The sequence below is a fragment of the Zophobas morio genome, unplaced genomic scaffold (assembly GCF_036711695.1).
Source record: "Zophobas morio isolate AGI-343-1 ecotype UQ-CSIRO unplaced genomic scaffold, CSIRO_AGI_Zmor_V1 ptg000008l, whole genome shotgun sequence".
NCBI classification, from domain to species: Eukaryota; Metazoa; Arthropoda; class Insecta; order Coleoptera; family Tenebrionidae; genus Zophobas; species Zophobas morio.
Genome location: NW_026972113.1, coordinates 8463830 through 8490238, shown reverse-complemented (window position 1 = coordinate 8490238; position 26409 = coordinate 8463830). Strand labels below are relative to the sequence as shown.

General features: G+C 33.8%; 1 protein-coding gene across 3 annotated transcripts in view; it reads left to right on the top strand.

Moving 5' to 3' along the window:
• The window catches only part of Fas1 (Fasciclin 1), a 206143-nt gene that overhangs the window by 166210 nt on the left and 13524 nt on the right, over nucleotides 1-26409 (top strand). For all 3 annotated transcript variants that reach the window (XM_064050641.1, XM_064050640.1, XM_064050637.1), the window contains exons 2-3: nucleotides 19029-19173; nucleotides 22118-22308. In XM_064050641.1, coding sequence (XP_063906711.1) covers nucleotides 19029-19173; nucleotides 22118-22308 — 336 coding nt within the window. The remainder of the gene's footprint in view (nucleotides 1-19028; nucleotides 19174-22117; nucleotides 22309-26409) is intronic.

Here is a 26409-nt window from a genome sequence, read left to right as displayed (position 1 = left end):
AAATAACATTCTTCTCAAATTAGCTAGATTCGAATTTTGTTGCACATACATGTTTTTTTCTTTTCTAAATCTGACAGATAACTAAAAATAAAGTTTTACACTTTTTACCTCGAAATTGCTATAAAACTATTAAGTTTTGATTGAGTGAATGCTCAGAAATTGTAAAACTCATCAGCCGATGACGCCATTTCAAAAAATTATTAAATTATAGTCATTTCTATTGATGAGTTTATTATTGATGATGATAAGTCCAGCAATAATTCCATCAACTTCATTTCTGTTACGGAATCCAACGTCTTTGGAACCTAATATGACTAGTGGCTACGATAACATACACGGTTTCTATAAATGATTATATTATAGGGTCGCAGTAGGTCATGTAAACGTGCCGCCTCTCAGATTTAACTGTACGGAGATCCGTACTAAGTGCCCAAGGACGCATGACAAAGATCACACATGGACCACACACATGTGTATAACTGGTTGCCTAAACGCTTCACGATACGATAAGAAGAAACAAATTTATTGCGGTTAAACATCACACTAAAGTTGAAAATGTTGATCATTCTGTTCAAAGCACATGTTCACTCTCTTTTGAATTTCAAAAATGTTCTATAACATCCTTTCGTCAATACCTTGGACCTGTTGTTCAATTGTTCAATTCTGCTCAAGTCGTCTCAAATCTCCACGAGATGGTGTGGGCCTTTAACGATGTTTCTTGAATCATTAAATCACGGTATTTGGTCAGATATTCTTGCTTACAAGCGGTTACAGAATACACAAACTCTTCGTTTACGAAGTCCCATTGCGATAACAAGACATAACTATAAAGTCTTATTCAACAAAATAAACCATTTTCAGTCTTCGCTTCCTCGCACAAAAACAAAATTTTCGTAAGCAACCACTAAGAGTTCTGAAAATGACTGTTTTGTTGTTTTGGGCTTCGATCAACGAGAATTACTGTAAATCGCGCTTGAAAAACATTAAAATAATAAAAACGACGACCTTAAATGACAGGTGGCAACTGACATTAGACATTAATGTGACAAGTGAGAACTGTCATAATGATGCATAATTACGGGCATAATTTCAGCGAAGCGGGATTTTTTAAATCAATGGCCAACTGTGCCCTTAGAATCATTTATAAAAGCCCTGCACCACATGACTGTACCTCCGTTAATATTATTTTGAAAAATGCATCTTTTCCAGACGTCTGGAAATTATCTGTGATCTCAGAGAGAAATTTAATAGCAATTGATTTGCAATCTTTCAAAGGTTCTTGAGATGATTCTTCATAACTTTCTGTCATTTAATGTGTGCAATTAATTGCTTCCTTATTTTTCATCCTTATAGAGGATGTCTCATAAAAATTAATTAATGAAGTAATTTCTCAAGAAAATAGAAGCATACTGAGATTGTTTTTAGTATTGCAGAGCAGTTTTTAAAATTCATATACTTATTTTTATTCCTTTCAGAAAATTAATGACGTCACATTGAAAACATTCTCAAACTCTTTTTTCTATATTACGATGTTGCCTGTGTTAGCAAATTTGTTTGTCATTCACGGAAATTGTCTTCCTTTTCTACCCCTCTTTCTCTTTCTCTCTGTCATTTTCGCATTGTATTATCTGTGTTCAATTCTTTATTTTTGCCGTTCCCCCTATTCTCTCTGTTTTCGCCCCTCTCTTTGTCTCTTGGTCTCTCACTCTCACTTTTTCCGTCGTTATATTTTTTGGTTCATGCTGTTCTTCCTATGGCGCTTTGTCGCTATTTTTTTATTCTCTTTTGTCTCCCGCTTGTCCGCTCCGTTTTCACACTGCAAGATTTCTCCCTCTTTTGTTGTATCTTTTATTCCTTTTACGTCCTTTCTTCATATTGTCTGTCTCTGAATTTTTGTTCTTTTTTTTCCCGTTATATATTCAACTTCTATGTCTCCCGTCTCATTGTACCTTCGTCTCCTCCTCTTGTTGTATCTTCATCCCGTGGTTTCTTCCCCTCGTTTTTCCTTTTGCCGTTTCTCTTCTCGTCGTCTTTGCCTTATCATTTTTCCTCTCCCGCCTCACTGTTTTTCCTCTCGTTGTTTTCTTTCATGATGTTTTTCCTCTCGGGCTTTGTCGTTTGTTTTCTTCTCTCTTTTTTTGTCTTTTATTTTCTCTTTATCGTTCTCTTTTTGTTCTTTGTTCCTTTCCTTCTCTGCATATACACATCTTCCTGCCCCTCTCTCTGTTTCTCGCCTCTCATTTTGCTTTCGTCTTCCTCTTCCGCAGTTTCTGTATCTCGTAGTTTCATCCGTTCGTGGTTTTCTCTTGTTATATTTTTCTATTGACGGTTTCTCTTTCACCGTTTTTCGGTTCTCTTCATTTTTTTTTCTCTTTTTCTGTCTTTTTCCCTTTGTATTATCTGTCTCTGACTCTTTGTTATTAGCGTTCCCCTTATTCTCTGTTGTCTCCCTCTCATTATGTCTTCGTCTCTAACTCCCACTTTTTTCCTTCAGCCGTCTTTCTTCTCACATCTTTTACTTATACTTCGATCGTTATTTTTTTTCCGTCATGCGGTTCTTTCCCTCGACTTTTTCGCTGTCTTTGCTTTGGTGGTTTGTCCCATTTTCTGATCCTTCATTCTCTTTCATCTCCCGCTTATCCATCACTATCTATCCATTTCTCTCCATTTCTCTTTTCTCTATCCCGCTCCTCTTTCACCCCTCAAACTTTCTCTAGCGTTTGTTGTATCTTTTATTCTCTCTTTGGCCTCCATACAACTACTATTTCTACCGCCTCATTGTACCTTCACCTCCCCCTCACGCTCTTTCTTCATATCGTGATTCCTTCCTCGCGTTTTCCCTTTCGGCGTTTTTACCCCCACCGTTTTTCTTGTCGCCTCTCACGCTTTCTCACTGTTTTTTTGCGGTTTCTCCCTACTCTTTTCTCTCTTATCTACATCTATCCCTCTTTTTCCATTTCTCATATTCTCTATCTCGCTTCATATCCACCCCTCTTTTTTGTTTCGTCTTTTATTTTCTGTTTATCGCTGTCTTTGTCTATAATTCTCTTTGTATTATCTGTTTCTGATTCTTTGTCCCTTTCTTTCCCTGCATATACGAGTACTCAACTTCCTATCCGTCTCTCTGTTTCTCCTCTCTCATTGTGCTTTCGTATCCCACTTTCGCAGTTGTTATTTTTCCTATTGACGCTTTCTCTTTCATCGTTTTTTCTTTTTTCTCGCCTTTTCCTCTCGTTGTTTTTCCTTATACCTACTGTTCTTCTTCTCGCTGTTTTTCGTCTTACGGATTCTCCCATGTTTTCCTATATTTTTCCTTATATTCCTCCTATCACTCACTCTCTTCCCTACATTCTGTTTTCTCACTCTCTCACCCTTTTGCCCCTGCCTACCCTTTTCGTTTTCTTTCCCTTCCGCTCTCTTTCTCTTTCGCTTTCCGCTCCTTGTCCATATCTCTCTCCCGCACTTTCTGTTTTTGTTTCTTTCTTTTTTCTATTCCACTCTCTTTTCCCCTTTCTTTCACTTACTTCTCCACATTCAGTCTTTCTCATTCGCTCACCTTTTCTGTATTCTTTTCGCTCTCCGTCTTTTCGGTTTTCTCTCTTCTACTCACTTTCCTTCCCACTCCTGTCTCCCTCTCGCCCTCTTTTATATATCTTGACTTTTATTCTTGATCATTCCTCTTTTTCTTTTTTTAAGTATAATGTTCCTTGTTCTTTACGTTTGGTGTAGTTTTCGTCTATTTTTTCCATTTCCCCAGCAAAAGTTAAGGAAATATTGTAATAGGGTCCGTACAGCGAATGGCTACTTTCATGTTTTCTCAACGTTCATGACCTCTAGAATATGAAACAATAGGTCTCCCGTTTCCATCTATATGTCGTCTATGTAGATATTTATTCGACTACCAAGAATTTGATGGTCAAAATTTTTAATGATAAGCAACTTGTTCTAACAATTTTAAAAATGTACCAAAACATTAAAAAATTATGTTATCACCACCGGAAAATTTATGACATCATTTTTAAAGTAAATAAGTAAATAAATAGTAATCCGCTTATTTTTTATAATGAGAATCATTTGGATTTAATAATATTTTTTGTATTTGTGAAAAGAGATAATTGGATCCGATACACCACAATTTGTATTTTGTGTGGTAGGATTTGGATGTTTATAAAAATTTCAAGGCGGATTCATAAACCACAAGTACAGGAGTATGTTATTTTATAAATTGTAAGTGGTGTTTGTCAAGCTAAATTGTTAGCGAATATGATTATACACATTTTAGTTAGCGTTTTATCTATAAGACATTTCTAAAGTACATATAAAATTTGATAACAATTAGTCCGGTAGATTCCGAGATAATATGTCGATTAAAAATCGGCACAAGCAGACGAGAGATTTTTCGAACCATCCATAATATTATTATTATATACATATTTTCCAAATTAATATTTTGTGTCAGATTTTCTTCCCGAAAACAGTCCTGAACAGTTATGGGTTCTAGAGCCAGATAATGATCAAGTATTTACTTTAAAACTGAACACTGTCTTGCTAAAATCTTTCAGATATTTGGACAGATGGTTTGACAGTTTTTTAAAACAACTGAAATATCGGCTACTCAGCGATTTCAGCGTAATCAGATGATCACATTTTGTAGTTCGTGTTGGTACAAATTTGTGATATAGTAAATTTTGATAATCCTGATATTTGCTACGATTATGCAGCGAACAGATGGCTACATCGTCAAGGATAACCGCTTATTGATACATAAACTAGGGAGAAGTTAAAATCAGATAAATATCGACCAGGATATATATAATTCATAAATGGAGTCCCGATGTTTATTCGCACGGGGTATAAATTTTTGTTTCCTCTGTAATTCCACATATAAGGCCGTTCCTCCGTAATCTACTCTAATATATGTGAACTGGAAAGGTTAAACAATGGCATGTAATTTCCTGAAATAGGTTATGGCGTCTGTTGGAGAGGCGCGAGTTAATGGACAAATATCCGCCCTGGTGCTAACAAAACGACAAGGTTAGCTTAGACCATACGACTAATTTGTTTAAAACACTTGCTTCATGCTTTTCTCAAGAGATTAATCCGGCGCTAGCCCCACACACGATACGCCAAATCAAGCAGAATTGATGAACACGTACTTATACAATAATTCCGTTTGACGAAAAGGGTAATGCAATGACGCCCTCATTAGGTATTAATTTACATGGACGGGATTAACGCATCCCTGCTTCCATTAAAATTCATTGTAAAGGAAAATCGCGTTTTTTAAAAGCTAGCAATTGACAGCTTCTGTGAGAATTTTACAGTGTTCAGAAAAAAAGAACGGTATTATTTAACAAAAATTTGCGATCATGTTAAATTTAAACGAGTGTTGTCCTGTCGGGCGACAATGTGCAAATGAGTCTCTATTTTACATAATTTTTCGCAAATATTCATACCGCCGGACACACTATCCATATTTATAAACAAGCCACTAGCTTTGAAGCTTTTAGTTAGCTTGTACGAACAAGTTTGCTCAAGTTAATATTAATTATAAATCTAAAACCCATGAGGTTTTTGTATCTTATACGCGGAAAATTTTAATTAGCAAGCAGTGGAGGTAATTAGGCGATGCGACAACTGGAGCAACCTTAAACTTTCGGGTTACACAATAATTACGGACGTTATTAAGGACGAAGCCTGTATTCCGGGATCCAGGCAATTTCTACACTAATCAATTGAAAAACTTGACGGCGGCGACTTATTCAACGTAGATTTTCAGCAAACATTTTCCGTTGAACTGATTATTAGATCCACTCCTCTCAATTGGCTTTGAAGGATATTATTCACGCCAGCTCCTTTCAAACTTTATCGGAGTTCTTGTCGATAGCGAGGGAATTTATAAAGCTTCCTGCGTCAATTTAAAAACCGAAAGTTGTTATTTTTGAGAAAAATTACCATAAAGTCGATTCTTTTGTTATATTAATGAGTCAAAAGGTTTTATCATAATATCTGAAAACTTAAAAGGTCGCGCTAATATTCGGAGAATACACCTGGTTCAGATTATTTCATTTTCTTTCGCTCATTCTCACGAAAGTTTTTTTAATTCGCTTCTTGACTTTGTTTTTCGTTTTTCTGACCTACGTCTTTTTTCGTTCGTTTCGTTTGAAATAGTCTTTTTTTGTTGCAAAACATTGCTGCAGGTGTTTCGGTACTCAGTACCCTATCAGGCCATTGCCATTTTCTTGCTTTTTTTTTGTCTTGTTATTTTCTCCAATTGTCTACCGGTTTTTTCTTTCTTTTTTCATTTATCCGTGCGTTATATTGGAATCCTGAAAAAGTTTCTCTGTCTTTATTTACAAAAAATTCCTTTGTCTCAACGTTTCAGGATCCCTAGAAAATTAAAAAATACGTATTAGACCGAAAATCTCCGGAACTACTGGATTGATTGTTGTCAAATTTTATTCTGGAAGTATGGTAGAAATATCTTATATCAATTTGCCTTCCAACATATGTTATTAGCAGAACAGTGCTACAGATATTTCGGAATCAATACCTTTATCAAGTAGGCTAACTGTCATTACTATTTTCTTACTTTTCTTTATCTTGTTGTTTTTCCATTTTTCACTTTTTCGAATTTTCATTTTTTCGATTGTTCGATTTCTGAATTTTTTTATTATCCATATTTTCTATATTTTTTTCGATTTTTCGACTCTCTGATTTTTCGATTTTTCTTTCGGCTTCAAATTTTCCATTTTTTCAATTTTATTTTTTTTTATTTCTCTATTATTCGACTCTTCGATTTTTCTTTTTTTCCTTATTTTTCACATTTTTCGGTTTCGCGGTTTTTCGATTGCTATCATCTACGGTTTTTCTTCAGTTTTTCAATTTTTCAACTTTTCGATATGTCAAATTTTCTATTTTTCAGTTTTTCGATTCAATCGTTCCATTTTTCGAATTTTTCCGTTGCTCAATTCAATTTTCTGATTTTGTTGATTTTTCGGTTTTTCAATTTTTAGACTTTTGGATTTCTCAAAGATTTCTCAAATTTTTTACTTTTCGATTTTTCAATATTTCAATAGTTTGACTTTTCGATTTCTTGATTTTTGATTTTTCAACTTTTCGGTTTATCGATTTTTTAGTTCTTTAATTTTTTATTTTTCGAATTTTGTATTCTTCAATTTTTCGAATTTTTTATTTATAAATTTTTCAATTTTTCGGCGTTTCAATGTATCAAATCTTGCGTTTCTCGATTTTTCGATTGCTCGACGTTTCAACGTTTCAAATTTTCGACTTTTTGAATTTTTTGATTTTTCAGTTTCCCGATTGCTCGATTTCTTGATTTTTCAATTCTTAGATTTTTTAGATTTCTCAATTTTTTGACTTTTCGATTTTTCAACTTTTCGATTCGATTGTACGAGTTATCGAATTTTCACTTTCTCGATTTTCGATTATCAGTTTCCAGATTTTTCCGTAGCCCGATTTTTCGATTTTTCAATATTTCGACTTTTCAATTTCTTGATTTTTCATTTTTCCGATTAAATTTTTCGACTTTTCGCTTTTTCAATTCCTCGATTTTTCAATTTTTCGACATTTCAATTCTACATGTTTTTTTATTTTTAGATTTTTGATTTCTCGATTTTTTGATCCTTCAATTTTTCGATTTTTCGACGTTCCAATTTTTCAAATATTGGATTTCTATATTTTTCGAATGCTCGAATTTCCATCTTTTCGATTTTTCGATTTCTGCTTTCCAATTTTTCGACTTTTCAACATTTCAAATTTTCGACTTTTTGAATTCTTCGATTTTTCGAATTTTCAGTCTCCCGATTGCTCGATTCTTCGACTTTCCGATTTTTCAATTTCTTGATTTTTGTATTCTTAGACGTCGATTTTTCAATTTATCGACTTTTCGAATTCTCAATTTTTCAATCTTTCGACTTTTCGATTTTTCAATTTTTTTGCGATTGTAGGATTTATCGAATTTTCGCTTTCTCGATTTTCGATTTTCATTTTCCAGATTTTTCGTTAGCCCAATTTTTTAATTTCTTGATTCTTCGGTTTTTCAATGTTTACACTTTTCTATTTTTCAATTTTTAGACTTTTCGATTTTTCAGTTTTTCGATATTTCGACTTTTCGATTTCTTGATTTTTCAATTTTTCGATTTCTCGAATTTTCAATTAGATTTTTCGACTTTTCGCTTTTTCAATTTCTCGATTTTCCAATTTTTCGATTTCTCAAATCTACAATTTTTTTAAATTTTTGATTTCTCGATTTTTTTATTCTTCAATTTTCCCATTTTTCGACGTTTCAATTTATCAAATATTGAGTTCGATTTTTTAACATTTCAAATTTTCGACTTTTTGAATTTTTCGATTTTTCAAAGTTTTAGTTTCCCGATTTTTCGATTGCTCGATTGTTCGATTTTTCGATGTTTTCGATATTTAAAATTTTCGATTTTTCAATTTTTAGACTTCGTTTCCCAATTTTTCAAAATTTCGCTTTTCGATTTTCATTTTCCAGATTTTTCGGTAGCCCAATTTTTTAATTTCTTGATTTTTCGGTTTTTCAATGTTTACACTTTACGATTTTTCAGTATTTCGATGTTTCGACTTTTAGATTTCTTGATTTTTCAATTAGATTTTTCGACTTTTCGCTTTTTCAATTTCTCGATTTTTCGATTTTTCGATTTCTCAAATCTACAATTTTTTAATTTTTGATTTCTCGATTTTTTGTTCTTCAATTTTCCCATTTTTCGACGTTTCAATTTATCAAATATTGAGTTCGATTTTTTAACATTTCAAATTTTCGACTTTTTCAATTTTTCGGTTTTTCAAATTTTTTGTTTCCCGATTTTTCGATTTTTCGATTGCTCGATTGTTCGATTTTTCGATGTTTTCGATATTTAAAATTTTCGATTTTTCAATTTTTAGACTTCGTTTCCTAATTTTTCAAAATTTCGCTTTTCGATTTTCGATTTTCATTTTCCAGATTTTTCGGTAGCCCAATTTTTTAATTTCTTGATTTTTCGGTTTTTCAATGTTTACACTTTTCTATTTTTCAATTTTTAGACTTATCGATTTTTCAGTATTTCGATGTTCGACTTTTCGATTTCTTGATTTTTCAATTAGATTTTTCGACTTTTCGCTTTTTCAATTTCTCGATTTTCCAATTTTTCGATTTCTCAAATCTACAATTTTTTAATTTTTGATTTCTCGATTTTTTTGTTCTTCAATTTTCCCATTTTTCGACGTTTCAATTTATCAAATATTGAGTTCGATTTTTTAACAATTCAAATTTTCGACTTTTTCAATTTTTCGGTTTTTCAAATTTTTAGTTTCCCGATTTTTCGATTTTTCGATTGCTCGATTGTTCGATTTTTCGATGTTTTCGATATTTAAAATTTTCGATTTTTCAATTTTTAGACTTCGTTTCCTAATTTTTCAAAATTTCGCTTTTCGATTTTCGATTTTCATTTTCCAGATTTTTCGGTAGCCCAATTTTTTAATTTCTTGATTTTTCGGTTTTTCAATGTTTACACTTTTCTATTTTTCAATTTTTAGACTTATCGATTTTTCAGTATTTCGATGTTCGACTTTTCGATTTCTTGATTTTTCAATTAGATTTTTCGACTTTTCGCTTTTTCAATTTCTCGATTTTCCAATTTTTCGATTTCTCAAATCTACAATTTTTTAATTTTTGATTTCTCGATTTTTTTGTTCTTCAATTTTCCCATTTTTCGACGTTTCAATTTATCAAATATTGAGTTCGATTTTTTAACAATTCAAATTTTCGACTTTTTCAATTTTTCGGTTTTTCAAATTTTTAGTTTCCCGATTTTTCGATTTTTCGATTGCTCGATTGTTCGATTTTTCGATGCTTTCGATATTTAAAATTTCGGATTTTTCAATTTTTAGACTTCGTTTCCCAATTTTTCAAAATTTCGCTTTTCGATTTTCGATTTTCAATTTCCAGATTTTTCGGTAGCCCAATTTTTTAATTTCTTGATTTTTCGGTTTTTCAATGTTTACACTTTTCTATTTTTCAATTTTTAGACTTTTCGATTTTTCAATATTTCGATGTTTCGACTTTTCGATTTCTTGATTTTTCAATTAGATTTTTCGACTTTTCGCTCTTTCAATTTCTCGATTTTCCAATTTTTCGATTTCTCAAATCTACAATTTTCTAATTTTTGATTTCTCTATTTTTTTGTTCTTTAATTTTCCCATTTTTCGACGTTTCAATTTATCAAGTATTGAGTCCGATTTTTAACATTTCAAATTTTCGACTTTTTGAATTTTTAGATTTTTCAAATTTTCAGTTTCCCGATGTTTCGATTTTTCGATTGCTCGATTGTTCGATTTTTCGATTTTTCGACGTTTTCGATATTTAAAATTTTCGATTTTTCAATTTTTCTATTCAATTGTTCGATTTTTCTAAGTTTCGGTTTTTCAATTTCTCGATTTTTCAATTTTTAGTTAGACTTCCATTTCCCAATTTTTCAAAATTTCGATTTTTCGATTTCTCGATTTTTCAATTGTTCGATTTTTCAATTTCTCGTTTCTTCAACTTTTCGATTTCTCGATTCTTCGATTTTTTAATATTTGATTTTTAGATTTTTGATTCTCAAATCTACAATTTTTTAATTTTTGATTTCTCGATTTTTTTATTCTTCAATTTTCCCATTTTTCGACGTTTCAATTTATCAAATATTGAGTTCGATTTTTTAACATTTCAAATTTTCGACTTTTTGAATTTTTCGATTTTTCAAATTTTCAGTTTCCCGATTTTTCGATTTTTCGATTGCTCGATTGTTCGATTTTCCGATTTTTCGACGTTTTCGATATTTAAAATTTTCGATTTTTCAATTTTTCTATTCAACTGTTCGATTTTTCGAAGTTTCGGTTTTTCAATTTGTAGACTTCGATTTCTCAATTTTTCAAAATTTCGATTTTTCGATTTCTCGATTTTTCAATGTTTCTATTTCTTGACTCTTCAATTTTTTGATATTTGATTTTTATGTTTTTGATTTCTCGAGTTTTTTGATTTTTCGACCTTACGATTTTTCAAATATTGGGTTTCTTGATTTTTCGATTGTTCGAAAAAAATTCCATTTTTCAACATTTTAAATTTTTAATTATTTGAATTTTTCGATTTTTTGAATTTTTAGTTTCCCAATTTTTCGAATTTTCGATTACTCGATTTTCCGATTTCTTGATTTTTCGTTTTTTCAGTTTTTAAACTTTTTTATTTCTCAAATTTTCTGCTTCAATTTTCCACTATTTCGCTTTTTCAACTTTTCGATTTCTTGATTTTTCGATTTTTCAATCATTTGGTTTTTGATTTTCTCGATTTCTCGATTTTTCGGTTTTTCAATTTTTTGACTTTTCATTTTCTCGATCTTTCGATTATTCAACGTTTCAATGTTTCCAAATTTTGGTTCCTCGATTTCTCGGTTTCTCGATTTTGATTTTTCATTTTCTCCATTGTTCCGGTTTTCGATTCTTCTTCAATTCCATTCCTTCTATTTTTTTTCTATTTTTTCTTGTTTATCGCTTCTATTTTTTCTTTCTTTTTTCAATTATCCATACATTACAATGGAATCCTGAGCATGGTTTCTGTTTTAATTGACAAAAACTTCCTTGGTCTCGGTTTTTTATTTCCCGACATTTCATGACCCCTACAGCATAAAACAATAGGTCTCCCGTTTCCGTTCATCTGCCATCTGTGTTGACACTTATTAGACATGAAATCTCTCGAACTACTTGACTGATTGTTGTCAAATTTTATAAGTATTTTAGGAATATCGTGTAAATGGTAAAACGCTAATCAGAACTTGTCTAATCTTCCTCAACGACAATCTGGTGACGTCACTTCAAAACATTTCATGATAAATGCTATTTAAAATTTATGAAATGGTTAACATACAGCTGTACTTGGTTTATGAATCCGCCTTGATTTTGTTACCCTTGGCACCCATTTCTCTCACCAATGATACAACCCTAACTAAAATTTGTGTAATCTTCCTCTGCAGAAAAAGTATGACGTCATCTTAAAAATTGTTTTAACAAATGTCATTTGAAATTTACAATGTTGCCTAAGGTTAAACGCAGCTAATTGGACGAAAAATACGTATTCGTGTGATCCCTCGACAACATAATTCAAATCACCACCTATTTCCGTACTGTCAACCATAAAATTGATAATCTGCTTGTATCTGAGTTACACACGGATTAAAATCATAAAAGTCAACCTCCATCGACGGATTAAAAGCAGACTTATTCGGTTTTATTTGTTTACCGACGATACCGAAAATGTAAACACCGTTCCGGAATATCAGAATTTATCGGCATTATTAAACGCGATACGCACGACAATACTCCATCAAATTCCGAGCCAACGATCTCGTGCGTATGCCTTTAATGGAATATCAATGAAACCGTCTGGTCTTGCCGTCTCCAACAGACCTCCCTCCGGTCCCGTGTCATCCTCTGTCGTATTCTAATTTCGTAATTACAAATGTACTCAGCTTGCATTTAGTCATCGCTCAAGTGGTCCACGTCTTGTCTTAAGCATGTACTTCCGGCGCCCACTCCACAAGCCCTTGTCTTCTGACCCCGGCAGTCACTCCGGTCAACAATTCGTATAATTTACACAGCATGACCGAACCTAATAAACATTCAGCTGCCAGCCGGCTTTCCGTAACATTAATGCAATTGCGGACTAAGACATTGCATGTGTTCTCAAGTACCCGATCGACGTAATTGTCTTATTTATTTGCAAATTAATGCGGCTAGTCGGAAACGTCTAGCTCGCACCGATGACTGTTGTTTCGAAACGAAAATTGAGGATTATTGCAGATTCGAGTTATTAAATCGACGGGATGAATACTTTTCGACTGATGTAATTAAAAGGGAGATTAAGTGGAAAATATTGTTTGCTGCTGGATTGGGAGTTGTATTGTTCGCGTCTGAGCAAACACGTGTATTTCGACAAGAACGCAGGCGGAATTCGCTAAGGGCCCACGAGATGCTTTATTGATTATCTAGGGTTGCAGATTATACTTTTTTTAATCCAGTTGGATTTAATACAGTAGGTAATTAATGGCAGTTACGTCACTGAGTTACCTGGTGACGTCAGCCAACTAGGACCGAGTTTTTCGTAGAGCGGGAAATTCAAATTTCGATTAAGATAAAAATAAATTTTAACATCTGAATAGTCAAAATACACTCTGATGGTTTACGTATTTGCATAAATATCAGTCCGTGTGTTAAATTAACATTTACAGGGCATACATGTTGTTGGTCAGTGTGATAAAACAATATTTTCTTTATAAATAAACTCAAATTTCCCCAGTGGGGAGATTTGGAAAGTGTACCAATTACTGAAACGTGAAATATGTCATGATTCTGAATGCGCATAGTTTTAATTCAAACACATTTGCTCTATTAAATTGTAAAGTTCTGGCGAAATTAGCAATTTATACAACACAATACTAAAGATTTCCTTGAAAATCTTTATTTCTTGGTGGTTATTAAAGTAAAATAAATATAATTTAGCCCAAAATTAAATTTAAAATGCCTTCAGGGCGCTAATCATTTTTCATTTATTGGATTTTAAAAGTTTATTTTTCGATTGTCATTTTTCGTTTTTTGAGTTTTTCGATTTTTCAATTTTTTTTCGATTTTTAGTTCTTCGATCTTTAATTTTTCAATTTTTCAACTTTTCGAACCAAAGAATGGAAAAAATACAAAATTGTAAAACAGAAAAATCATAAATGAAAAAACGAAAAGGTATGAAAGATCAAGAACTTGAAAATTGAAGAAACGTAAAACTGAAAAATCCTCAATTTTGAATTGATCAAAAATTTCCGAAAAATCCAAAAAACCCAAGAAATGCAAGAAAAAGAATCAGGAAATCCAATAATTCAAAAATCGAAAACGTCCAAAACATTCAAAAAATCTATCAAGTCCAAGAAACACAAGTAATTCAAACAAAAATCAAACAATCCAATACTAAAAAAAATCCCAAAAAAAATAAAGTATCCAAAAAATACAAAAATTGGAAAATAAAAAAGCAAAAAATAACAATTAGACAAAAAATCGAAATAAATTGAATAAATCGGAAAACCCCAAGAAAATTCAATAAATCCAAAGAAATCCAAAAAAATCCGAAAGATAAACAAAAAAAATCCAAAAAGAATTCAAATGTTCAAAATTCAAGAATTAAAAAACAACCGAAAAATTGGAAGAATTAAAAAAATGCAAAAAATTGCAACAATTAAAAAAATATCCTAAATCCAAAAAATCCAAAAAATTGATAAAGTAAAATAAAGTGAAAGCAAGAAACCCAAAAATGCAAGAAACCCAACAAACTCATATTTTCAAATTTTCCAAAAAATTTATACAAAAAACAATGAATTTACAAAATTTAACAAAACAAAAATCCAAGAAACTCAAAAAACTCAGGAAATTCAATAATTCCAAAAATCTAAAAAAAAACACTCCAAAAAATACAAAAATTTGCACAAAAGCAAAAAATAACAACTATCCAAAAAATCGAAATAAATTGAATAAACCTAAAAACCCCAAGAAAATCCAATAAATCCAAAGAAGCCTAAAAAAATTCAAAAAAATCAAAAAAATCAAAAAACCCAAATAAATAAAAAAAAATAAAAAAACAGAAAATACCAAATAAAACTAAAAAACCCAACAAAATACCAAAGAATCAGCTAAAAACTTTAAAATTAAAAAAAAATAAAAACATTAAAAAATGCAAGACACAAAAAAACAAAAAAATTCAAAAGAAACAAAAATAAAAAAACCTCAAAAACACCAATCGAAAAAATTGGGAAATTTAAAAAAAACAAATAATTCCAAAAATTGCAAAACTTAAAAAAAATCCTGATTTCGAAGAATCAAAAAAAAATCCGGGCCGGCAGACAGACGGACAAACGGACAGACAGACGGAAATGGCAGACCTATTTCTTCGTCTTCTAGAGGTCATGAAAGATCGAGTCGACCGACGGACTCGATTACAATACTTCCTTTGCTTACGCTCGGGAAGTAAAAAATCCAGAAAATTTAAAAAGGAAAGTAAAATAAATTCCAAGAAACCCAAGAAATTAAAAAAAAAAACTCAGGAAATTCAATAACAACTATTCAAAAAATCGAAATAAATTGAATAAATCCGAAAACTCCATAAAATCCAAAAAAACTCCAAAGAAGTCCAAAAAATTCCAAATAAATCCAAAAAAATCCAAACAACTCCAAAAAAATCTAAAAAAAAATCCAAAAAAAACAACAAAATCGAAAAAAAAATAAAAAATAAAATCCAAAATATTCCAAAAAAATTGCAAAAATAAAAAAACAAATAATATCCCAAATACAAAAAATCAAATTTTAAAAACCTTTTCAACGTTCGAGTACTTAGAGTTTTCAGAGTCCTTAGAGTCTTAACTATCTTTGGAAAATTTGGATAAATATCTACACTCTTAAGATTCTGTAAACTTTTGAAATTTTGAGATTTAATTTTTTTTTAATTAATTAATTAAGTTTTTCCAGATGTTTCAGATTTTCCGGAGTACATATAATGACCAGAATTTCTACATTTTCCAAAATCCGGCTTCAGTTATACCAGAATTTTGAAATTCAACCTTTTCCAACATTTTCAAGATTTCTAGGTCCACCACATTTTTCCCACACTATCTAAATTTTTTCAGATTTTCTAAAATTTATAGATCTCAAGAGTCTAAATCTTTGGAATTTTTGGAATCTTTGCATTTTTACAGTGTCCAAGATTTACAAGATAATAATTTTGGTGTTCAAGCTTCAGTGATTTTAGGATTCATAGAAATCAAAGAAAGCATTTTTCCGATCTTTACGATTTTTAGGTCTTTAAGATTTTCGTTTGCTTTAAAGTCTTTGGAATTTTTGAAACCTTTGGCATTTTAAGAGTTCACGCAATTTTTACAAGATTTAAAATCTTTGGCTTTTTGGAATTTCCACTAGGAGTTTTATAAAACCTAAAATTTCTAGGATCCCCAGGTTCTTTAAAATTTTTAAGATTTTGTTGGATGTCTTTTATATTTTGAACATTGTTTAGAGTATGTACTTAGTTAATCAATACTTGTGGACAATTATTTTAGTGGGTGCTGACGTTCCATCAAGCGAAATTGGCAATTTATACAACATAATACTAAAGATTTCCTTGAAAATCTGTATTTCTCGGTGGTTATTAAAGTAAAATAAATATAATTTAGCCCAAAATTAAATTTAAAATGCCTTCAGGGCGCTTTACAACCCCGCTGATAATTTAATCAAGCAATTTTTGGATTTAAAACTCTCAAAAGCGGTAATTTCGCCACTAAATATATAATAAGACGCTAATTTTTCGTTTGTTTTTTTTTACGAACGGTTCCAGTTTTATTAGATGAAGCAAAAGTGAAACCAGTGTGATAAGAAACGGGGATTCCAAAAATATCAAATGAGTTTTCCCAATAATAAAAAATGTAGTGTATAGTTCTTGATTTGATCAATAAAGAAATGCCTATGAACGAGCGGATTGCACAGAGAGCTGCGATTCCATTCCACCCGAGACGAGAAGATTAACAGGATTATGAGGGCTTGTGAATTGCACCTACCTGCACTGCCGCGATTACGAGATAAAGAGATTCTAAACAATTGGTTTTAAATTAATCAAAGAGAGCTTCCTCTGGACAAGGACAAGGAAAACGACAAAAAAGGGCGACAAAGAGGCAACAAGAAATCGAAAAAAGCTCATAGAAAATCCAACAAAGGGACAAGAAGTTCACAAAAAAGGCGACAAACAATGCGAAAACAGGACCAAAAAATCCATAAAGAACGAGAAAAAATATACTAAAGAAGAGAACTAAAAAACCGCAAAGTAAAAGTAAAAATTAAAAAAGGCAACAAAACAACTGTTACAAAAAAGCGACAAAACATCTACACACACACAAAAAAGGCTGCAAAAACGGGGCAAAAATTAAAAAAAAAAACAAAAAGCTACTACAAGACGTGACAAAAAACTCAGAAAAAAAGACAATTTTAAGTCCCCAAAAAAGACGACAAAAACCCCGAAAGGGGGCAAAAAAAATCATGACAAACTCACAATTACGTCGAGTGGCGGAATTCCTTCTACGACGAGCGGATCGCACAGAGTACCGCAATTCCGCGGCACCCAGGCGAGACGATTAAGAGAGCTTCGAATTGCACTGACGGTCATTGGCACAATTAGGCCGAGTGACCCAATTCCTTCTACGACAAGCGGATCACACAGAGAGCCGCAATTCACCCACAAAAAGTGACAAAAAAGGGACAAACAACCGACAAAAAAATGCGAAAACAGAGGATAAAAAAAGATCATGAAAAAATGGGAAATGCGACTAAAAAGGGAGGATAGAACACGAGAAAAAATGTGACAAAAAAAGAACAAAAAAAGGTGACAACAAATCAACAAAAAAGCGACTTCAAAAAGTGATTAAAAAAACATGAAAAATTCAACAAAAAAGGGTGAGTATAAAAAGGTGACAAACGGGCAAAAATGACACAGAAACGAGTATTGTGTTATATTATTTTAGGAAATTTAAGTCAAATTTACAATGCAAAATTTTGAAGTGGCGTCATGAAATCTTTTTCATTTCATATTCTAACGGTCATGAACGTCAAGAAAGCATGAAAGTAACCAGTCGCCCGACGGACTCGATTACAATACTCTCTCAGCATACGCTCGGGAAATAAAAAAATCTTCTAGCTAGCAATAAACGTTACATAAAAAAAATCTCTAACGATAAACATATTACACGAAACGTTCGCTAATTACGTAACTAAATGTACGACAAATAGCAAACATCCAACATCAAACCACTATAACTTTTAAAGTATGTATAACACAAATACCCGCTCTGAAATACGACTCGACCATTATTATGTTGTGGTTTTGCCCGTTAACCATATTACGGGATAATTGGTGCTGCTGAAAAATTACAAACGCGGTATCGCTGTATGTGATCTGAATTCTTCCATGATTTAAAAGCGAGTGATGCTGTTTTCACTTGTATTCGCAGTTGGTCACATATTAAAAAAAAAACAGACATAAAGAGTCAGCAAAAATAAAAAATAATTTGTTTTTTATATTAAATAGAATTTCGACAAAAATTATATATTTTTTATTGTTTTTAAAATGTGAATTCTCTTTGAAAATACAACATATTTGTAATCATAATAAAAACACAAATCATCGAATTATTCATGCACTGAATTCTTTGTATGCTTACATGTTTGTAATTTCAGGTGGTTATTATTTTGTGTCGTTATTAAAATTAATTAATTAAATCACGTAATTCAATTCCAAACAAAAAGACCACATTGGGGCTTAGTCAAATGTAATAATTAACAATATATAAAATCCACAAACCAATCGATTTCCAATTTCTGCTTTTGCGCAACATCGTCAACATGGTCAATGTGAAATATTCTCAAACAACCAGACTTACGCACGGTCCTTCCGTTACCAGAATTCCACCCACTTGTAATATAAAACCGCTTAAAATTTTCGTTCCAATTTATTTTCATGTGAGGACGTAAAACCAAATCTAGGATGTCATTTTTTCGTAAAATCCTGCAGGATATGACATGCTATTCCATCTCGAGACAAAGTAAATCCTGCCAAAGTACCATGTACACATAAGACTCCTTACTTCCAGGGTCTGATACTTGCCTAATTTTATTTATACTGCACATAGTTTGCGCTGGAGAGTTTCCCAAAGTAGAGTGGAAAGTTTAAGCCCGGATCAGAAGTCGGTTGACATCGTGCCAAACTTGTCTGGATATCGTTCGATCGAGAAATACTCCATTTAGAATCCCATTTTTAATATTTCTAGATTCGTTAATACGCCCAGAAATTCTCAGATGCTTTAGTTGTGCGATTTCAACTATTTCGCATTTTTCACTCCACCGTACGACATTTTTCAGCCGAATTCAGTCGTTCTAACTGTTTATTTTTGTTCCAGTTCCTCGCACTCATGGAAAGGGCAGAAATTGCAAATGTCACGCTGCAATATAAGCAAGCCACGATATTCGCTCCGATAAACCAGGCATTCCAGACGTACGGTAAAACCGTAGAGGACCCAATTTCGCTGGTTCTCTACCACATGGGTAAGCCTATTTGTATGTTTTATGTTCGTACACGTGAAATTACAGCTTGAGTCTCCAGTGGCCAGGAGCGCTGTTTTTTTATTGTCAATACCGAGCCAAACTCCATTTAGAAAATGAGAATTCCCTGTAACGGAAAAAAATTGAAAATACCTGCCTGAATGCCTCGTATAAGTAATGATTCTGCCACTGAACTGGTTTGCAGTCGCAAAACGGGGACAAAGACAATTTAATCTCCATTTACGTAACCAGATGTCATGGGATCCGGACGCTGCCTTATCTCTGTGAAAATTGCTGGTTATGGCATTAAATGGAGCTAAATAGCATTTGCATCGATAAAAACGGGCGTTGTTCGAACGGTGGTTAATTTACCTTGCAACAGCGCACACACAAGGGATGATAATTATTCATGGATAGAGGCGCGATTTTTTCCATTGTACATATTACAAACGTTGGACACTGTATTGTGTTCGGAAACCCAAAATAGGGGGTTTTAAAATCCATAAATCTCGGATAATTACAGGCAAATATCTCTAATGAATAACCATGCGTTGCACATGCGAAAAATTTACAAACACAGCCGTAAATCGCAAAATAATTCGGTGCGAGGGATACGTTCTTGGTGACGTCACACGACAAAAACGAGCTCGTCACGAATTTATTTAGTTGAAATTGTTGGACGATTAATTAAATACCTAATCCAGCAAAGTTGACGGCGCGCCGTCACTATTTTAACCATCTGAAACCTATTCAAAGAATTTTCCAAAACGAGCTTGATTATTAATTAAACGTAGGTTCAGTGTGAGTAAATTTTGAAAACCCAAGCCGAAGGCTTTTTCAAGCTAATTAATTAGCAATCAATAAGCGCTGGACTCAAGGTTATCATCCCCTCTGGAGGTTTAAAACACACCCTGCGTAAGCCACCCCAGCACGTTTCCACAGGGGCATTATCGGAATTGGCGCCGCAGAAGCGATTCCTGCAATAATCATCATTGGCAATAACAGAAATGCCCGGCCGCATTTCACGCAATCCTCCCTCACCGAGTGCTGGTTGCCCCATTCTATTTGCAGGCCCTAATTAAATAAGGAGCTGCATCGCTTGCAGATATTGCCTAGATTCGGGCGAGAATAGCACTTTCAAAGGGTCAAGGGTTTGCGGCGGGCGCGCTAAATAATAAAAATATCGAGGTATATTAAGAATTCCAGCAATCCGCGAATCAACAAGTGGCGCTTTATTGCAGGCTGCACGTATGGCGCAGTCGGTAGGATGAAATTTTTAAATCGTCTCCGAATTTTACCTTTCGTTATCGAACTTCATTGCGATGAAAGAAAAACAGACGAATGTTATTTTTAAATAATATAAAGCGAGCAAATCTCCCAGAGCAGTTATTCGCCAGCGTCGCATATTTAATAAAGTCAGTTCGGCGGTTTCGTTCGCAGTAATTGGATAAAATGTAAAATTGAATAACTGAATTGAAAATGATTTAGGAGGCATTTTCCGGATTCTTCGAAGTCAAATTGTGGCGAAATATTCATGAGGGCACACATCTGCTACGAAAACATTGACTACAATAGAACGAAAAATTCTGCTGGGTCTAATTAACTTTGATAAGAGTTTAGACGTTGTTATTGGGGTTTTGAGCCGAATATGAAAAATTCCCGGGCTGCATATGTCTCGTGCAATTTAACTCATGTTCAGATAACGAATTTAGTTTAATGGAATTCTTGGAAAATATTTCAGGCTGAATGGCGAGATACTGTGAAAGTAATTTAGATATGAATAAAGTGATGCAGGGAAATGGAATAATAAATTGAAGGAAGGATTTTGAATCCACGTATTTCGCATAGAACGTCGGGAGACTCCCTTTGTTCCTATTTTAATTGTCAAACTTTTCCATTAAGCTTATTATTAACCTTCGCACTCATCTCTCATCTATCGCAGTATCTTATCTTTTCCAACTTCCCCCGGCTAAAAGCTAAGTGCAACCTATACCGATTCGAACAATTGTCTTAACCGTCCAAGTTGAACCGGGCGATCGTAATAGCCTGACGTTAACTGATTGAATTAAAGGGCATATCGCTGTTCCGAAAGACCCTCCCTCTGTGAAACAATATATAAGATAAAACAAAAACTGGATCCATTCAGATTAATGGAGCGTCGCATAAAAAGGCAATGAAAGGACGATAAAAGAAAGAACGAAGAGGAAGATATGACTGCGTCGGATGAAAGCGTTACATCTTGCATGAGCCATGCTTTAAATAATAAAACAACATAAAATGTCCATTTAGTTCAAAGCGTCCTCTATTAAAAATACAAATTTTCAATTTCTCACACCGATTCTTACCACTTTTGAAAACCCAAACAAAGCCACCTCATGAATAAAGACAGAGCCGATTTAATTATTCGTCTGCATAAATTCATAGCGTAAGGGAGGCATTGTTAAAGCTTCAACTGGTGGCCACTTGATCTATGAAACAATAAGCTCCCAACCCTCATAGGGGATGTTTTGTCCGCTTCGCTTTAATAAGTGATGAAATTCAAAGTTTTCCCACTATTACGTAGGCATGTGTCAAACGGACGGTTTTATTAATTGCGCGTTTAATGCAAGTTCAAGGAGTTTCCGGAAAACAAATGGCCCCGCCGGATTAATCCGGGCCCCGGATTTATGAAACTGACATTCGTATTAATTATTTATGAGAGCTGGGGAGCCTAATTGGCAGCTATTGATTTTGTTTTCGGACGAGTGGATTGTTACAGTTTTGGAGATTAATGGTTCGACTACAACTACGCCGAGACAACGCTACTAGTATCAAAACTCCCCTCGAAGCGCAGTTTAATCCGGCTCGAAGGACCACTCGAAAGCAATTTAATCCATATAACTGAAACAATCACTCCTCGACCCTTTCCTTCGCGCAAAGCTCCCACAATTAAACTCGCTTTTTGCAGCAAGCGTCCCCAAAAAAATCAACCAGCTGGGCTCTTCGTACACTTCCGTCTACTCCGAACTGACCGGGAATCCACCTTTATGGATCACGCATACCACTGGAAGCTACCATAACGACATCTACGTCAACAACGCCCGGCTGTTGGTCAGCCAATCCGACGTCGTCACGATCCACAAAGACACAAACTTGCAAGTAAGTACTGTCTCTCAATTTCCTGCTGCATTATTAACAAGCTCTCGATACGGTTAGCCCACGGGCGGAATTATTAATGATTCCGAAATGGTTAATTTTGGGTGACCGATAAATTTTGTTATACACTTGATAACAATAAAGCGTAGGTTAGGACCTAAGTTTGCTCCGTTTATAACGTCGAGGGTCATTTTGAACCCCTTTTATAGTCGCTAAGGTTCTGTTTACGGCTAGATACATATTGTTTGGAATTCATAGTTTAACTTTGTCTTGGAAGCTAAATATCAACCACGAACTAATCAATGAAAGCTGAGTGTGCACATTTTCCGCTCCATATATAGAATCAGCGAAACTTCCAAGTTTCTGTGTACGAGAACTACGGAGCAACACGGATACTAATTTGTCGTGACCTGATTGTTGATTTTGCCATTTAAATCATGTTTGTCACTGGTGGAAATTCTGGAAGGGTAGAGCTCGTTTGTGACTTTTCGAATGAAGGAAGCATTTCCAAACCGACAGATTTCTGGGGCGGGAAGCTCCGTTCTGACGATTTGACGCCTGGAATTCCTCGTGTCTGTGTTTATTGTCAGAAATTCTACAATGTGATACGGGAAAAGGGAGATAATTATGCAAGCAATTCGGATTTGAGTTGGTGGAATAAAATCACGAATATTTCGTAGCACGCCCTGCTGCAGGGAAAAATTGTATCGCAGAAAACAAATACAAGAAAAATCCAGTGATAACTAAACGGTTCAAGTATCCAGTCTGCAGATTCCAAGAGAGCTTCAAGGAATCCAATATTTCAAACTTCAGTGCGAATTCTTTTACCGTTTTTTGAAGTTATGTCCCGTTAAATTTGAAGAAAGGCTATTTTTAAAGTCAAAAATGACACCTTCCTGTATATTCCTCTCATCATACTAAACAGATTGACTATCCGGTCTGAAGATCTGCTAACGGAACAAGAAAGCTTCCAGGAAACAAGTGCTTCAAACTGCCGTGCGGACTTTTGTACCGTTTTGGAGTTATGTCCCGTTAAATTTGAAAAAAGGCTGTTTTAAGTCGAAAATGACACATTATATATTCGTCTCTCTATTCTAATTGGGTCGAGTATCCAATCTGGAATTTTGTTTCCAGAACTAGAAAGCTTCAGAGAATCGAAAGCTTGAGACCGCAATTCGTACTTTTGTGTCGTTTTGAAGTTATGTCCCGTTAAATTTGAATAAAGGCTATTTTCAAAGTCAAAAATGACACCTTCCTATATATTCCTCTCTTCATATTACACAGATCGACTATTCGGTCTGAAAATCTGTTTGTGGAACTAAAAAGCTTCAAGAAAAAGAGAGCTTCAGACTGCAATGCGGATTTATGCGCCGTTTTGAAGTTATGTCCCGTTAAATTTAAAGAAAGGCTATTTTTAAAGTCAAAAATGACACCTTCCTGTATACATCGCTTCATACTAAACAGATTGACTATCCGGTCTGAAGATCTGCTAACGGAACAAGAAAGCTTCCAGGAAACGAGTGCTTCAAACTGCCATGCGGACTTTTGTACCGTTTTGGAGTTATATCCCGTTAAATTTGAAAAAAGGCGGTTTTTAAGTCAAAAATTACACCATATATATTCTTCTCTCTATTCTAATTGCGTCGGGTATCCGATCTGGAATTTTGTTTCCAGAACTAGAAAGCTTCAGAGAATCGAAAACTTTAGACCGCAATTCGTACTTTTGTGCCGTTTTGAAGTTATGTCCCGTTAAATTTGAACAAAGGCTATTTTCAAAGTCAAAAATGACACCTTCCTATATATTCCTCTCTTCCTATTACACAGATCGACTATCCGGTCTGAAAATCTGCTTGTGGAACTAAAAAGCTTCAAGAAATCGAGAGGTTCAGACTGCATTGCGGATTTCTGTGCCGTTTTGAAGTTATGTCCCGTTAAATTTGAAGAAAGGCTATTTTTAAAGTCAAAAATGACACCTTCCTGTATATTCCTCGCTTCATACTAAACAGATTGACTATCCGGTCTGAAGATCTGCTAACGGAACAAGAAAGCTTCCAGGAAACGAGTGCTTCAAACTGTCATGAGGACGTTTGTACCGTTTTGGAGTTATGTCCCGTTGAATTTGAAAAAAGGCTGTTTTAAGTCGAAAATGACACCTTATATATTCGTCTCTCTATTCTAATTGGGTCGGGTATCCGATCTGGAATTTTGTTTCCAGAACTAGAAAGCTTCAGAGAATCGAGAGCTTTAGACCGCAATTCGTACTTTTGTGCCGTTTTGAAGTTATGTCCCGTTAAATTTGAACAAAAGCTATTTTCAAAGTCAAAAATGACACCTTCCTATATATTCCTCTCTTCATATTACACAGATCGACTATCCGGTCTGAAAATCTGCTTGTGGAACTAAAAAGCTTCAAGAAATCGAGAGCTTCAGACTGCAATGCGGATTTCTGTGCCGTTTTGAAGTTATGTCCCGTTAAATTTCAAGAAAGGCTATTTTTAAAGTCAAAAATGACACCTTCCTGTATATTCCTCTCTTCATACTAAACAGATTGACTATCCGGTCTGAAGATCTGCTAACGGAACAAGAAAGCTTCCAGGAAACGAGTGCTTCAAACTGCCATGCGGACTTTTGTACAGTTTTGGAGTTATGTCCCGTTAAATTTGAAAAAAGGCTGTTTTAAGTCGAAAATGACACCTTATATATTCGTCTCTCTTTTCTAATTGGGTCGAGTATCCGATCTGGAATTTTGTTTCCAGAACTAGAAAGCTTCAGAGAATCGAAAGCTTGAGACCGCAATTCGTACTTTTGTGCCGTTTTGAAGTTATGTCCCGTTAAATTTGAACAAAGGCTATTTTCAAAGTCAAAAATAACATCTTCCTATATATTCCTCTCTTCATACTAAACAGATTGACTATCCGGTCTGAAGATCTGCTAACGGAACAAGAAAGCTTCCAGGAAACGAGTGCGTTAAACCACTATGCGGATTTTTGGACGGTTTTTGAGTTATATCCTGTTAAATTTGAAAAAAGGTTGTTTTTAAGTCAAAAATTACACCATATATATTCTTCTCTCTATTCTAATTGCGTCGGGTATCCGATCTGGAATTTTGTTTCCAGAACTAGAAAGCTTCAGAGAATCGAAAGCTTTAAACCGCAATTCGTACTTTTGTGCCGTTTTGAAGTTATGTCCCGTTAAATTTGAACAAAGGCTATTTTCAAAGTCAAAAATAACATCTTCCTATATATTTCTCTCTTCATACTAAACAGATTGACTATCCGGTCTGAAGATCTGCTAACGGAACAAGAAAGCTTCCAGGAATCGAGTGCTTTAAACCACTATGCGGATTTTTGGACGGGTTTTGAGTTATGTCCTGTTAAATTTGAAAAAAGGTTGTTTTTAAGTCAAAAATTACACCATATATATTCTCCTCTCTATTCTAATTGCGTCGAGTATCCGATCTGGAATTTTGTTTCCAGAACTAGAAAGCTTCAGAGAATCGAAAGCTTTAAACCGCAATTCGTACTTTTGTGCCGTTTTGAAGTTATGTCCGGTTAAATTTGAACAAAGGCTATTTTCAAAGTCAAAAATAACATCTTCCTATATATTCCTCTCTTCATATTACACAGATCGTCTATCCGGTCTGAAAATCTGTTTGTGGGACAAGAAAGCTTCTAGAAATGGAGTGATTCAAACTGTAATGCGGATTTCTGTAGTGTTTTGGAGTTATGTCCCGTTAAATCTGAAGAAAGGCTGTTTTTTAAGTCGAAATGACACCTAAAGTATTTGCAAGTATTACGGTTCAAATAAAAAGGAATTTATATGAAAAATAACCTGCAAATGAAGAACAAACTATGAATTTAAAGGACTTATAAACGACGCAAAGTAAAGAAGATATAGCACTGGAGTAACAATTATTAAGAATTGTCAAAAAATATCATAGTTACCTAAAAAACACTTCTACATCAACTTTCCAGAAGGAATTAATGGGATTTTAAAATGGGTGTTTTCAGTATTCGTCATTTTTCGCCGAAAAGCCTGCCATTAATTATTTGGACGTCGATCACCGTCCCCAGCCTACCTTCCTTCACACTTTACAGTAACTGC